Source organism: Ochotona curzoniae, unplaced genomic scaffold (genome assembly GCF_017591425.1).
Source record: "Ochotona curzoniae isolate NIBS_2020 unplaced genomic scaffold, NIBS_Ocur_1.0 scaffold_4701, whole genome shotgun sequence".
NCBI lineage: Eukaryota > Metazoa > Chordata > Mammalia > Lagomorpha > Ochotonidae > Ochotona > Ochotona curzoniae.
Window position 1 is genome coordinate 60,033,587 of NW_024467122.1, and position 16,939 is coordinate 60,050,525.

At 37.8% G+C, this 16,939-nt stretch overlaps 1 protein-coding gene across 2 annotated transcripts in view; it reads left to right on the forward strand.

The window, feature by feature from the left end:
* Positions 1 to 16,939, forward strand: part of UNC13C (unc-13 homolog C) — a 500,819-nt gene that overhangs the window by 235,522 nt on the left and 248,358 nt on the right. For both annotated transcript variants that reach the window (XM_040969448.1, XM_040969449.1), the window contains one exon: positions 11,620 to 11,776. In XM_040969448.1, coding sequence (XP_040825382.1) covers positions 11,620 to 11,776 — 157 coding nt within the window. The remainder of the gene's footprint in view (positions 1 to 11,619; positions 11,777 to 16,939) is intronic.

Consider the following 16,939-nt stretch of genomic DNA (forward strand, 5'->3'; position numbering starts at 1 on the left):
CCATATCCTCCTCAACATGATCTCCTGTTCCTGTCTTTCATTTTTATTGTTTATAAATCTAAGAAGCAAGGAGAGACAATGGGAGTGAGGGGAGACAGAGTACCAATCTTCTGGTTGGTTCACCAACTACCCAAAAACCAGGGCTGGGCTGAGGCTGAAGCTGCAAGCCAGGGACTCAGTTGGGTAACAAGAATCCCACCACTTGATTTGTCACCACTGACTTGTAAGGTCTGCAGCAGTGGAAGCTGAGGTCAAGTCAGAAATGAACCCATGCAGTCTGTGAACACAGTGCACTAACATGGTGTCCTAACTGCCAAGCGACATGCCTACCACTTTGACCTTGTCACCAGAGTGAGGTGATATGATGGTTTTAATATGCATTTCCCTGATGATTAATGATGTTGAACATTTTGTCATAAACCTATTGGCCATTTATTTGTTTTGTTTGGGAAGCATGTATGCAAGCCTTTTGCTTATTTCTGATTAGGTTGTTTTATTGCTATTGAGTAGTTTGCACATTTAGACCTTATCAGATGTATAGTTTTCAGACACTTCCTTCTTTTTTGGTTGACTATATGTTCATCTGATGGTTATTTCCCTTGCAGTACAGATGCCATATTTGATGTGAATAATTCCTTCTGCCCCCCCCCCCTTTTTTTTTGCTTGTATTGCCCATGCTTTTGGAGTCCCATCAGGAAAATCAGGCTCAGACCAATGTCATGGCAACTTTCTGCTATATTTTCTTTTTTGGTAGTATTATGCTTTTGAGTCATACACTTGAGGCAAGTATCCATTTTCTGCTATCATTTATTTACAGTGCATAGTAAGATTTGAGTTTCATTCTTCTGCAGGTGATAACCAGCTTCCACAGCACCATTTATTGTAGAGATCGTACTTTCCTCCTTGCGTGTTCTTGGCACCTTTCTTGAAAATCAGTTGGAGACAAATACATGGATTTATTTCTGGGCTCTGAATTCTGTTGCATTGGTTTATGTGTCTGTGTTTAAGCCAATACTTCAGTATTCACAATTTAAGCATTATGATTTTGGAATTTGTTACTTACCTTTGCTGCTGGAACTGATATTCCATTTGTTAAATCATTTTGACAATAACCTCATCTACTTGCAAAAGTAAAGTCATCCATTGTTTTTAATCATATCTTTGGGCAGAAAGTGTTAAATATTTCCAGAGTTTGCAGTAGCATTTTGTCACCTAACTTATTGAAACACTACCTAATTATTTTACTGTTTTTGAAAGGGTAGTGTGTGTCTGTCTGTCTGTCTTACATTCATTCATTTAATTTTCAAATGCCCACAATAATCATGCCTGGGCCAGGAGCTCAGAACTCCATCTGAGTCTCTCCCTTGGGGTAGGAGCCCAACAACTTGAACCATCATCTTCTGCCTCTCTGATACATCAGCAGGAAGTTCAGTCAGAAGAAGTGCAGCTGGAACATGAAACAGCACTCTGATATGGGATGTTGTCATTGCAAGATGTGGTCTAACTGGCTGTATCAAAATGATACCTGAAGTGGATTTGAACAGGACTATTCTCAGTCATTTTAAATTGTGGAACATACTTTACAAAAGTTGTTCATGTAGAACTGCAACTGTGGTCTTTATCAAAGATGGTTAGCAGTGAGAGAAAATTTACCTTACTATAACCACACGTACAGGCAGAGCACACACAAGTTCAGAGGGAGATATTTTGGCCAGATGAGTAACATGGAAATACCTGAAAAGAGAAGTGATTATTTTCTGGTTGACTCCGCTATTCAGTGTTTTGCTGTTCTCCATCCTAACCCCAGACTTGATTTTAATCTTATTTGGAAAGTAGAGTTACAGGGCCCGGCACGGTGGCGCAAGTGGTTAAGGTCCTCGCCTTGCACACCCGGGATCCCACATGGGCGCCAGTTCTAGCCCGGCAGCCCCGCTTCCCTTCCAGCTCCCTGCCTGTGGCCCGGGAAAGCAGTTGAGGACGGCCCAAAGCTTTGGGACCCTGCACCCGCGTCGGAGACCTGGAAGCGTCTCCTGGCTTCGGATCAGCATAGTATCGGCCGTTGTGCTCACTTAGGGAGTGAATCATCGGACAGAAGATCTTCCTCTCTGTCTCTCCTCTCTGTATATCCGCCTTTCCAATGAAAAAATAATAAAAATAAATCTTAAAAAAAAAAGAAAAGCAGAGTTACAGAGAGAAGGAGACACAGATCTTCATCCTTCATTTGGTTTACTTCCCAAATGGCTGCAAGGATCAGAGCTAAGCCAATTTGAAGTTGGAAGCCAGAAACTTCTGGGTCTTCCACTCAGGTGCAAGGTCCAAGACTTGAGCCATCCCCTATGCTTTCTCAGACCATAGACAGGGAACTGGATGGGAAGCAGAGCAGCCAGGACATGAAACAGCCTCCATAGGAGACACTGGCATCACAGGTGGAGGCCTAGCTGTCTGCACCACAGTGCTGGCCAGTGCATTTTAATGTAAGTGCTAGGAGATTGAAACTATTTCCCAAGTGTTGTATCTGTCACCACCAGGTGTGGTACAATGTGTAAAATGTATTTCTGACCCAATTTAGGAGGGTTATATTGTGATTTTTTATCTATCGTTTTTTTTTTTCCCTCTTATCAAATCACAAAGCTTTGCTGATAGAGCAGCTCAAAAGAGAAACACCTTAGTGGGGAGGGTATTTATGTAAGTGGGTAAGATGTCGCTTGAAACTCCTGCTTCCCCTATCAGAGGGCGCTGTTCAAGTCCTGGATTTGCTTCCTACTAATGAACAACCAGAGAGGTATCAGTAATGGCTCAAATTTGTGGATCTCGGCCACTGGGATGGGGAAATGGATTGAATCCCATCAGCTAACTTCAGCCTGCTCCAGCTCAGATTATTTTAGACCTTCAGGGAATAAACTAGCACATCAGATTTCATCCTCTCCTTTTCTGTCATTCTCTATTTCCCCCCCTTCTCCCTCTCTCCTTCCCTCTCTCTCTATCCTCCACTCCACTCCTCCTCCTTTCAATAAATACAATAACTAAACAAACTTATGTGTGATTTGATTTATGCAAAAACATTTTATTTAATGCTTGCTCATATGGTTTTACATTAGATAGTTTAATATTTTAATATTTAGTATTTAACATAAACCAAGTAGTCAAATAAGAATTAGTCATAGGAAACTTTTAAAATACTGAATTCCCTTTTGGTTCCTTTAAGGGCCTAGGATTCCTGAGGCTTTAATAATCAATATGTTGGATAGTATAACTAAGAAGCCATTAAACTGTGTAATCACAATACCTTACTTAGTTATTTAAATGGGATTGAGACATAAGATTACCAGTGATGTAGACCTGTGATTTTTTAATTCAATTTCTTCCCAACATCATTTAATAAAAAAATTCCCACTAACTTAAAAAAAAATAACCAACAATAGATACAATTCACAAAAGGGCAAAAACTAAATCAGCAAAATGTAGAATACACATCATTCCCCCCCCCCCATACTTGAACTTAGCCAAAAGGCCGAGAAGCAATTGTTTGTTTGTTTGTTTCTGATTAAGCTAGTATGGTACATTTTTCAGATGCATTTATTTGAAAGATGTAATAACTGAGTGAGAGAGACAAATCTTCCTAAAAGGCTGAAATAGCCAGAGATGGGCTAGATCAAAACCAGGATCCATACCTTTCATCCAGGCCTCCCCTGTAGATTGCAGGGGCCCATGTACATGGACATTCTGCTGCTGATTTTCCAAGAACATTACCAGGGAGCTGGATCATAACTGAAGCAGCAGCACTCCGGCACTCTGATGTGGATGCCAGCACTGATTGATAAGCTACAGCTTAACCCCTGTGCCCCAGTGCTGGTCTCCAGATGCTGTATTTTCTGAAAGCTCAATGTGTTTTTCTTTTTCAAATCACAAGAATTTTAGCTTCAACTATAAACAAAACACTGTGATCATTAATTTTGATTCTTTTTGTCTGTTTTGGCCAGGTGTTTGACTGCCTAGAACTCATGCATGTGTCTGTACTGGTCATAAGGATAAGCAAATGTATTTGCATATTATTGGCTTTGGCAACACACAGTTTATGTGAAATACTTATTTGCTGATTGCTTACCTGGGAATTGTCAGTATCTAGGTGCAGTACAGATCTTAATCTGAAAAGCAAACTTGTAACATTTTTCCACTCTTTGCAATGGTTTTGTTCCAATGTAGCTTTCTTTTGGACTGGAGAAAATCATTCACCTGCTTCTATTGAAGCATTCTTTAAGCGTAAATCCCTGATGGTTTACTTTTTGTTATGTTTGGTTTTTGTGGGTTTTTGTTGTTGTTCTTTGTTTTTGCTTTGCTTTGCCTTTTGAACAATACAAACAGCCTGTGAATTTTGTCTTGCAAGATGCAGAACACAAAATATGATACACAAACCCCAGGGTATACTCTTCTTAGTGTTGTTCTCTCCCTTTCTTCTGACCATTGCGTACTGCATCGCCCATTCTGTTCACAGGAGTTGTATTACAGTCTTGGGAGTTGTAGACTCTTTAATGGATATAGATTGGGAAGCTGTGGGAAATGAGAGAGAGCTTACTGCCTTGAGAGGCTGTTACCATGGAATACAGAATGATTGACAGCCCAGTTGGAAGGCAGCCTAAGCCCCAGATCCCTGGTCTGCATGCCTCCATGTGTAGGGGATGGCTTCTAAACATATTTTCCTATTCCTTTTTAGTCAGACACCAGTCAATCACAGAATATTTCTCACTCTAGCCAACTTTCCTACTGCTAGAGAATTTTTTTTCCCGAACACAAACTTTTCATTGCTGCCTCAAATGGCAAGCACTCCTGTGATTTTACATGCTTTTTTTTTTCTGAGTTCTGTGGGTTACTTCAAGTGGATAAACGATAAATAACTAACTTTTGCACAGCAACCCTAGAAATTACCTCACTTAAATTTTAATCCAAAAGTAAAATATCTTCCTCAGCTTTCCAAGATGAATGCATGCCTAAATACTCTAGAAAAATTAAAATACTGCTATCAGCATATTACCTGTAAGTGGGATACTGTTCATCTTCAAAGTAGCTATTGTCATTACAGTGTTAACTGCTGTGTATTTTAATCAAATGCTCAGTAGTTGATGTTTTGATAAATTGTTATACTTTATGTACTCAAGCCAATATCCAGTATTTTTGTAATTCTTCATAAACACCTCTTCCTAAATTTTAATTTATATTGCTCTAATTTATTTTCATTAAAAAGCAGACATTAGTCAATTCCTAAATCCAGAAAAAACACTGTGATGCATGTGTGTTGAATAAAAGAACATGAACAAAATGCAATGCCATAGACTAGATAAACAAGTAATATGCAGCATTGAACACAGGGAGGAGAACCAAAGGGCATTCAATCAGGATGACTAAGAGATGTTGCATTTGCAAGCTTATTGCATCATTATTCAGATAGCAGTATTTTGCCTGTAGGGCTTATTATTTTTTTCTTATTATATGCCATTTGTGGTGAAAAAAGCAGTTTCCCACCTGTTTTTCATATTCCTAGAGGTCATAATAATTGCTTATTGATAACTGTCAAAATCAGACTTAAGATTGTTTTTCAGGGCATTCGGGTTTTGGAGAAATATTTAAGGTTTTATACTTTAAAGTTCCAAAGAAGATGGTGTGATCCTGTGACTTAGAGATTATCTTAAAGTACAGAGCACAGTGTTTTTTTCTTAGGTGTGTAACTAGAAGTATTTTATCATGTTGCCAGCAAGACAGAAGTGTCATTTTCACTTTCCCACTGTTTATTTTAATTTTCTTCTAATACCCATTTGTTTTAACCCACCTTTATATCAAGTAAAATCATCCTAGATTTTTCTGGTAACGTGAAAATCCTCTGCAAAAACCTCCAATTTCCACATTTAAAAGTCAAAATTACACAGCTAAATATCAAATACTGGGTGTAACCAGGGTCATCCCCAGTCCCCTCCGAATGTTCATTTTATTTCTTCTTCACACAAACTCCTGCCACTTCTCTGTCACTGGTCTGGCTGAGATCACAGTGATAGGAACCTACCAAGTCCAAGAAGGACTTTCCTGTCCTTTGTAAGGCTCTCACTGCGCTCTGTCCAGCCCCCTCCCCCTTCAGACCTCCTATCCCTATCATTTCCCAATTGCCATTAACCTGTCTGCTTTTTTATTTGGTGCCATTCATAGGAATTACTTTTTTCCCTTTCCCACAATTTTCATTTTATTAGTGATTCTCAATTCCCATTCTTATGTTCTACATACTCTAGATGATCTCATCTTTCTCATTTCTCATGGGTCCTGATGACTATCCCAGATCTCAGTGCCCTGTAACCAGGAACATTCCTAAGTGGAAGTTGTATAAGCTCATTAAGCTCAGATTCAACAAAATCTTTACCATGTTCAAATTACATCTCCTTTGTTTCTAAACTCATTTGGAAGATGCACAATATATCCAATCACCCAAACTATAAATTTGGAACTCAAATTTTCACACCCCTGTACCTCATTCCTTAATAAATTAAATTCCTGACAGCTTTTCCACTCAGCATTTATCAACTCTAACCCCTCTTTGTTTCCACACCTCTGACTTGGCTAAGATATTTATCATCTCTTAATCTCCTAGCCTCCTAATTGAACTCTGTTTTACTCTTTGTTGATTTTATTCTCCTTGTATCCCTGTGCAAATTAATTACAGACTTATATATCACTTTCTATTCATATGAGCTAGCGTTCCTTGGCAATGGTTTATTTTTTTTTAACTGATGCTCATATGTTTTGAGGTTTGATTATTATTTACAGTCCTAGTGTGTTCTTCATATCTGTCATAATTTTTTTTCTTTCCATTGTATTTTAATTTTTAAAAATGTATCCATTTGAAAGTTGGAGTTGTAGAGAGTCAAGAGCCAAGGAGAGAGGGAGAGAGAGATCTTCTATCCATTGTTCCCCATATAGCCCAGATGGTCAAGATTGCGCCAGTCCTAAACCAGGAATCTAAAATACGTTTAAGTCAATCTTGAGGGTGGCGAGGGTCCAGATAATCAGGGCTTCTTTCCTTCGTTTTTGCATGTGCGTTTGGAGGGAGCTGGATTGGAAGTGGAACATCTGGGGCTTGAACTGGTGCCATATGGAATGCCAGTGTTGCATGTGGAGAATTAACCCACTGAATCACGACAGTGGCTCCGGGTTTTGGTTTTCACTATTCCATATTTCTGGATTACCTTCCTTACTGATCATCCATATCAAGTCCTACTTGTCTCTGCTTTCTCTTAATGAACAGTTCATCTCATTTCATGACAAGTTGTCTGACCCTCCTAACCAGGACGTTATATGTAAACTCTGTCATGGTTTATATAGCACTCTGTTGTGTCTCATAACTTCAATAAGCTTTATATGTTCCTTCTAATTCTGTTAACTTTACCACATGATTGAATCTGTTACTAGCCCATCAGAAGATTCAGTATTGTATACACATGGCCTAGTACTTGTACACTCTTGCCATTTGAACATATTCAATAAATATTTGCTGAGCAGCATTCCAGGGACACTCTTCCAGTTCATTACTCAAAAACTTCTAATCTATGTCTTGGCACAGACATTTCCCTCTGGGTTCTCTTCACTTCTAGTAAACTCAACTCAGATTTTGGAGCTTTGTCTTATACTTCTAGGCATTATGCCTCGTCCTGTAGCCCACCCAAACCTTTTATCTATATCTGTGTACCACTTTCTGTTACCTGGCAAAGTTAGGGTTTGATGTATGTGCCTCCCAATTAGATGCATGTACTTTTTATGTCAATAACATGTTTAATCAACTCCAGACCCCTTCCAATAAAAGAAGTGTCGGAACTATGATAGAATTAATGAAGAAACAGGATTCTGATGGCCTTTAATATTGAAAAAAGAACTAAAACTCAGAGCATAAAAGCATGAAATTGATTCTAATAAATTTTTGTAAGAAAAACTATGATTACTGCTGGGTTATAACTTGAATTTATTTTTTAATGATATGAAAGTATGAGTAGAAGCTTGAATTCATTGTTTGTCAGTGCTCCCAAATTTTCCTTCCATCATGAATATTATTAATTACAGATAAAAAAGGATAATATGAAACTAGATAATTCAAAATTAAATGCTTTTGGAGGCTTTGCTGTATTATCCTCAAGTTTTCATCTAATCTATAAATTATTCACTAAAACTCTCATTTTGACTGTGAAACATTTCTATGGGATCCTAATGCATCTTCTCTTTATATACTAAAATTTAAAGAAATAAAACGTTTCTATAAAAGCATTATGACAACTGTCATAATTTGGCGGGGGGAGCAGCACTGTGGTAAAGTATTAGCTTCAGGCTAATACTCTGCCTGAAGCACTCCCATCCATGTGGGTAATGGTTTGTGTCATGGCTGCTTCACTGCTCATGTAACTTCCTGCATATGGACTACAAAAACAGTAGAAGATGGTCTAAAGCCTTGGGCCCCTTTACCCACGTGGGTGACTCGAGGAAGGTACTGGTTCCTGGCTTTGGATCAGCTCAGCTCTAGTTCTTGTGGCCATATGGGAAATGAAACAAAGGATGGAAGCTCTCTCTGTGCCTTTCTCTCTTTTTCTCTCCTTCTCTGTGTAGCTTTTCCCTTCAAATAAAAATGTAAATAAATAATAGGTCTCTTAAAAACTTATTTTACTACTTATATTCTTTCTCTATATAGGTATATATTTATATGTGTGTGTACAATGTACAATAAATAAAATATGAATAATAGCATAGAATAAATAAATGGCATTTTATAAATGCCTGTTTTTATAGAAATGCATATATGTACATATATTTGAAAAGATTTAAAATATGTGTACATATGTTTATATACTATATTCAAATATATAGTATGAGGTATACATTGTAATATATTTAATATATCATAAATCTCTCCATACATCTATGAATATATATTTAAATATATGTGTAGTAAAACATGAATACAATTATGTCCTTCAACTAATTTTTAATTTGTTGTTTTTATTTGAAAGAGTTACAGAAAAAGAGAGACAGAGAGAGAAGAGACAATGGCCACAATGACTGCCTCAAATGGCTGCAATGGCTGGAGCTGAGTCGGTCTGGACCAGGGGTTTCTTCTGGTTCTCCCACAATGTCCTAGGCCAGCTGCTTTCCCAGGCCAAAAGCAGGGAGGTGGATTGAAAGTGAACAGCCAGGTACTTACTGGCACCCATATGTGATAGCATTGCAGGCCAAGCCTTCGCACTGGCTCTCCATCTGATTTTTTTTTTTTATTTAAAATTTCATTGTATATTTTTCTTCAGGAAGGATCTCATGAAGTTTTATTGAAGTATAATTATTACTCTTCTCTGGAAGTTAGGGTTAAAGCGAAGTCCCACAGTGTATTTAATTCACAGTAAAGTTCTGAATTCACAATTACTATGCCAGCATCCTTTAAAAAACTACCATATACTTTCAACTGAAAAATTTTAAAAACATGTTTAAAAAAAATATTTGCTTAATCAACTCAGGATACAGTAAACAAAATTGGGTTCAGATACTTGGTTATCTGTAAGTCAGAGTTACAAAGTGAGAGAAAGAGACAAAGACAGATCTTCTATCCTCTGTTCCACTCCCTAAGTGGCCGCAATAGCTAGGAGCAGGCCAGGCTGAAGCCAGGAGCTGTGGCTTCCTCCAGGTCTCCCACATGAGTAGCAGGGGCCCAGGTACTTGGGCCACTTACTGCTGCTTTCCCCAGGATCAGAAGCAGATCAACAGGACACAAACCAGCACCCATTTGGGATGTTGGCATTACAGGCAATGGGTTTACCTGCTATTCCACAATGCCAGCAGACCCTCCACCCCCAACCACAGTCTGAGATTCTTAATGACTCACTTTAACAACTGACAAGCATGTCCCTTCTGTCCCCCAAACCCTGGTATATATATATATATTTTTTTTTCCTTTTGACAGTCACCCAAATATTTATTTTCAGAACATAACAAATTTTGCAACTCTTGAGCTATGATTTGATTTTAAGTATCTAATTACTTGCAAATTTCAAAAGAAAATAATAACATAGCTTTGTCTTTAACTTCTGTTTTGCATAGATTCTGTGCTCAATAGGTATTATTATAGTGTTAGAACATATTGAAGACAAAATATGCTATTCAACTTTTAAAGGCAATCAATTAGTGGGGCCCGGTGCGGTGTCCTAGTGGTTCAAGTCCTTGCCTTGAACACACTAGGATCCCATATTGGCACTGGGTCTAATCCCAGTCGCCCTGCTTCCTATCCAGCTCCCTGCCTGTGGCCTGGGAAAGCAGTCGAGGATGGCCCAAAGCCTTGAGACCCTGCACCCATGTGGGAAGTCCAGAGGAAGTTCCTGGCTCCTGGGTTTAGATCTGTACAGCGCCGGCCATGGTGGTCACTTGGGGAGCAAATCATCAGACAGGACATCTTCCTCTCTGTCTCTCTCTTCTCTGTATATCTGACTTTACAATAAAAACAAATAAATCTTTAAAAACAAAAGGCAATCAATGATAATCAAATTTTGAGGTGAAAATACATTAGTCAAATCTTGCTCGTGGTTGAAGTTTTCACTCATGAATACAAAAATCTGTATTTAGAACTTTATGCTCTGTTCACTGACCGGTATCATGACATAATAAATAGTAAGCTAGCCTAGCATTAAAATGCAGGATAAATCTATAGACTACCATATATTGGGTTCAAAGCCACTTTTTGGGATATTTTTAAATATTCTGTTTTTGTATTCAGTAATACGAAATCCAGAGATATCAAACTCGAGGATAAATTACTAAGCTATGAGAGCAAATTGTTTGTATACTGGCTGTTTCTTTCCTCCATGAATATTTTATCATTTACTTTTATCATAAGCCATGCTTTCAGTTTTCACATCTTTTGTTATAATTCAATTGAAACAAGTTTCCTTGACAAAAGTAACAGGATTGAACACTTGATGCTTCTGATGGCTATGAATGGTACTATTATTCAAGGTTTAAAAGAGATGGTCTTGAATCACAAAGCTGGTATGATCCAATCTGTCCCCACTATTCATGTTTGCCTAATTAAATCATATCTGCAACAAAGTACTTGGGAAACAGGTATGCTCAGGGAAGATCATCCTTTCTGAAAAGCGTCACAGACTTGCCTTAAGTCATGCAAGATGTTGACTTGTTTAGCTAATGCTTCATGACAGGTGGGCCTCTTGCTACTTCATCAAAGTCAGGAATACAACTACGAAAGAATGTTTTGGCTGGAACATGGAATTCCAGGAACAGAAGTTAGGGGGAGGGCAGCTGGAGAAGAGAGGGAGCCTGCTCCTGTGCTGCTGCTTCCAGACATGGTGAATTCCAGAGGGCACTGCACATCTGGAGCCGGCCCAAGGTTGAAAGGAGTTGGGCACATCCCTTTGACAAATCACGTTCGTTTATGAATGAGAGATTTTCAACAGGCTGATACTGTTTTCTCTTTCCATTGTGATAGTTCTCTGCCCTTTCATAGATGAAGTTGAATTAACTGTTGGCGTTAGAAGACATGCTGTTCTTTGAATTAATTAGTTTCTGTTTTAGAAATACTTTATATATTTCATCCCTCAGGCACTTTTCATGTCTATCTTCTAAATACATGTGTCCTGGTGTCCCGGCTGTCATGAGCACTCTGCTGGCTAATATAAATGCTTTCTACGCTCACACAACCGTCTCCACCACTGTACAAGTTTCTGCCTCAGATCGATTTGCCGCTACCAACTTTGGTGTAAGTATCATTTTTGTGCTTTGAAAGTCCTGGGAATTTGTGGGACTACACTTACAAGCAGCTTTGGACTCAAGATATTCCTGAATTGTATTGCTGAAGGGAATCTTACAGATTGCCTTTTAGTATGATACAACTAATCATACACTATAACATATGGCTCAAAATTCCTTTAAAACATCTTCAGTGCAATTGTCTTTGATACTAGGACTTTTCACTAAACTGGATCCCCATATCTGAAAAGATCTTTTCTAACAGAATAAAGTGTGAGTATTTAAAGAGAGTACTAGGGTCTGGCAGAGATATCTCTGTATATATAAACATTAAATTCATTGTTTTAGATGACCTACTTTCAGCTAGAGTTCCCTGATAACTAACATGGATGCTTTTTCTGACACCTGTGTGGCTCCATTTGCATTTATTTCCTGTTGGTGGCTACTGCCATTGGCAGATAATGACACATATTGGAAGTAAAAATCAGTAGTTGCATAAAGATTCCTAGAGAATTTTCTGCACTTAATTAAGACTGCCCACTTGTAAAATTCAAAGACATCATGATACAGCTAAAAACTAGTACTGCAGTATTTCCAAGGCATTTTAAGAATGTGTTTGTTGCATATGTCCCTAGAACTCATTCTCTAGAAGTACAATCAAATCTAAATGAACAAGAATGCAAATAGAATGTAACCCATGAGTAAACTCAGAGAAATTGTAGGATTTCAAATTCAGAGTTACAGATGATAGAGAAAAGGTTAGATTCCAGATCATTGGAGACTGTAAAATCAAGAACATCTGAAGTACTTGGTATCTGTGGGGAGGCAGGCAGTGAGGGAAAGATGCCTGGAAAACCCCAAAATTGCAGACAGGCCAAGTGGATGGCAGCAGTGATATCCAATGATCCAGTGAAACATTTTTCTTTAAAGTTTGTTCTCTCTGGTGGGAACTAAGATCCATTTTAGAAAAGTGGTTTCTGACACCAGAATTTTTTTTTTTTGCACAGCACTTCCAAATAGCTTCATTGATTTGGTCTCTGTTACTGGATCTATTACTGGTAATCAAATTTTGTTGTATTTTTATTTTTAAAAAGCCAGAAAAGTATAGAAAATAAAAAGGTAAAAATCAAAGATAGTATGTCTATGACTGTCCTTTTCATCTGAAAAGGAATGTAGATGCTGTATGTGAGTTGAGCATCATTGGATAAAAGCAAGTAGTTGTGATTTACTAGCCAATTAGAAGTTAATACCAGTGACAAAGAATAGTCTGAGTTGGGTTTGCAAGTTTGAACTTTTATTCAAATGTGGCAAGAGTCAGTTCAATTATCCAAGCTTCACTTCCTCAACATGCTATATAAAGATAATAATTTGTGCTCTAATTTGTTTCTCAAATTGATGAATATTAAATGCCATAAAATATGGGAAGCCAGTTTGTAAAATTTCAAGGTGCTGAAATTATGTAAGGTAGAGGATTTTTTTTCTCTGTGCCCCACTACAGTGTAATCACTGTGTCATCAGCTAGTTTGGTTAGAAAGATTGGCTCTGTAGAACCTGGGGCCAAAGAGCTTTCCCAGGTCTGCAAAAAACTGTTATGACCAAACACCAGATCACAGCAGCGTTTTCTTACAAAAATGTCAGCTTGGTAACTGTATGCATCTGGGGATTCTCTAAATAACATAAAATATTTTGTGTTATGAAATTGTTTTGACTTTGATTATTTTGTGTGGATACACTGTGGGGAATAAGCCAGGCTTGTGGAACACTGAGAAAGAATATAGGTTTATATGATTAATATCCCCCATAAAAGCTACCTGGAGGGAAATTAGAGGGCATGCCTCTTTATTTCAAACAGACTGGAAGAGGAGAAAACAGCATGATTAAGTACAACTCAGTATTTCAGTGGCAACATGATTATAAAAACTTTGTTTTGTGAATTGAAAAGCTTACAGAATAGGGTCAAAACAATGAAATAGTTCTTCCAATGGCATCTTTTTTGTCTGTTTTTATTTATATATTTAGAAAATGAATTTATTATTTTACATGATATAGGTTTGCAGTTAGAGGGCTTTCCCTCCCTCTCCTTTTCCTTTTCTCCATCCCAGCTATTATTCCCTGAATGATTGCAGTAGAATAGTCCCTTAATAATAGTTACAAGATTAGCTTTCTACTATTTAAGTATATCATGTCATGGTATGTATAAGTAGAGATAAAAAATCTGATCTCATGCTGTATGGGGAATTTTACATGCTTCAAAATTGGGGTCCTACTTTTATTTGAAAGCAGAGATGCATACTATAATGTAAGTTTACTTCCCAATGTACTAGTCTCCATTATATTGTTCATCTGTGAGAGTATATACTTCATCAGCCACATCTATTTATGTGATGCCAACTATATTTTTCTGTAAATATTGAAGCTACTATCAACAGCTAATTCTAATATATACAGCATAATGTCTCTGCCTCCTGTTGGGAGATCCAGGTTTTTATTTACTTGACTGCTGACATTGACAACGTCACTTGGGGTCCTGGGATAGTCATATGATCCATTCTTACTCTTCTTTAGGTACAAACAAGACCCTTTGCATCCCAAACAATAAAATGGGTAGAAAGACTTGCTACCTGTTACAAGTAAAAAGCAAACCTGTAAGAAAACTATAACATTGATAAGTTCAGGTCTTTTTTATATAATTTTTTAAGCCATGGTTTAGATGAAAGACACTCAAAATAGACGGACAAGGACACAGATTTTGGGTGTAGGCAAAAGAGACTGACCAAGTTTACTGAATAAAATGGCTGTAGAAACTGGATGAAAATGGTAAAAGATGTGGTGTGGAATGTATGGTTAACAATTTTTGGAAAGGGGGAGTAGATAGTATCATCAACTGTTGTAAAAAACGTTAAGGTGAGGTGTGCAAGGAAATAAACCACTGAGATTTGTCAGCTAGAACAATAACTCAAGGAAACAGTTGATATTAAATCCTAATTTAATGGAGTGATTCAGGGAACTAATAGATGACCAATTGTATGAACTAAGGCTCATTTGTTCACTAAGATCTAATCAAGTTTTAACAGAGTTCTTGTACGTAATGAATGTCCTTGATAAAATGTGAAGGAATATTTGTTTTCAACAGAGAATACTGTTGACAATCGAGAAGTACGAAGTTAGGGAGACCATAACCTGTTTCCTACACTTCTCTCTGAGTGTCTGCAATGGCCAGAAGTGCTTTATCTATAAAACAAGGCCTGTAATGTGAGGATGTGGGGTGGAGGATGGTAGTAATGGCTTGGATAAGCTACTGCAGTGAATGGCAGGAAAATGCTTCAGCGACAGGCAGAAGAATTCCTGCTAAATCGGAAGGTAACAATTGATGTTGGGCACTATAAATCTGATATCACACATTTCATGGGCTTCTGAGGTTTTTGTCAGCATTTGTCAGCATTCTGACATTGATATCATAAAAGACTTAACAGATGGTTCCATTGGCTCAAGGATGAAATGTTTCAGAAAAAAGGCAGCCAAAGCTGAGGAAATTTGTATGCAGAAGACACTGTGCAGAAAGAAGTTGAAGCGATTTGTCATGGGCTCTCTGCTTGATAAGTGGCACTGTGAAGAGTGTGGCAGAGAAAGGAGGCACGGAGGGAGAGAAAAAGAGGGAGGGAGAATGTTTTACACATTAGTATTTCAGAGGAGAAAGTCTTGATATAACTCTGATAATAGATTGTTGAAAATTGGACCTAAAACTTGTAGGCTACAGCTGGCTCATACCTGCTCCCATGAACTAATTCCTAAATTTATTTGAAATAATCAAAGCTGGTTGTTCTACACAAACATCACTGAAGTTTAACATATTGAGAGTATTTGCATCATGGGCATTGACAAATGCTAAAATCAAAGCTTCCTGCTTTCAGAAAACCAGTTTTCCAGCACCCCACTGAGTGTAAATACTGTTTGGAGCTAAGATCAAAGAACTTTATTGGAGAAAATGTCTCCATGGATACTGGAAAAACTCACAGGTAGATCAGAGCTTGAAAAGGAAGAAAACTTTCATAAGGTGACGATCAATATTTTCAACTCTGAACATATTCTTGGAAGTGTTTTTAGTTTTCTTAAGGTGTAATTGTGACGGAAATAATTGATAAAAAATTATAGTTATTTACTTCCATTCTCTTTGACATAGCCAGTGCTAAGCCAAAATGAAGATGCCAGTAAATATTTCCTTTAAAGTACCACTGTTCTTGTATCTGTTCACTTATTCATTCAACTCATTTGCACTTTATTCAAATACATTTGGCATCTGAATCTTTATTTGATAGTGAGTAAATCACATAAAGAAGTAAAAATACTGATTGATCATTCCAAAAATATGATAATGTCAAAGGAATTTGCCATCCTTAAAAAAACTTTGTCATTGACCAAGAACTAAGGACTCTCTTCAGAGATTCATGGCAATATTCAAAGAAACAGTCCTCTTAGGAGTTGCTGGCATTTCACAGTTCAAGAAGTAATAAAAAACAGCTGCCATTAGCCGCACACGATATTGAAGGAAACCAAGGAGAGATAAAGATGGAAAATAAATTGAAAAAAGTGAGCAGAAGATATCCTTCCCACTGCATTGGGCTGAGATATTACAGGATTGAAGTGTAAGAGACACTGTCTTTTTTTAAGTAGCATTGCTGCTGAACAACACCCAAAATGGTCAAAGGTGTTGCTGCAGAAATTACGAACTATGGTCAGAAAGCAATCACTGACATAAGGGTGGTGGAACAAAGTCAGTGTTTATTGCAAAGTGCAGAGCAAGGAGCCGAGAAGCTATTGCTTAATCCCCAGGTTCCCCGAGATATTTGAGGTAAAAGTGACAGTGGGGCTAAATAGTGTGTGGTAAGTTTGTGTCCAGCTTCCTTCCTAGTCAGTGATACTTGGGATTTTCCTTTGATTGTTCAACAATGCCATGCTCTTTAGGGAATTTATGATGGCCAGGTAGGCTCCTGTTGGTCTGGGCGTTATTTGAAGGTGGAAATCACATTTTGGACCTAGAATTTCTCAAGACAAACCCCTCTGGACAATATTGACCATTGGTTTTCTTGTCAGTTGCATAGACAAATGTTCAGAATCTTTAGGACCAACACAATCACCCTCTCAAGTCATTGGATAAAAGATAGGCAAGGTCCCA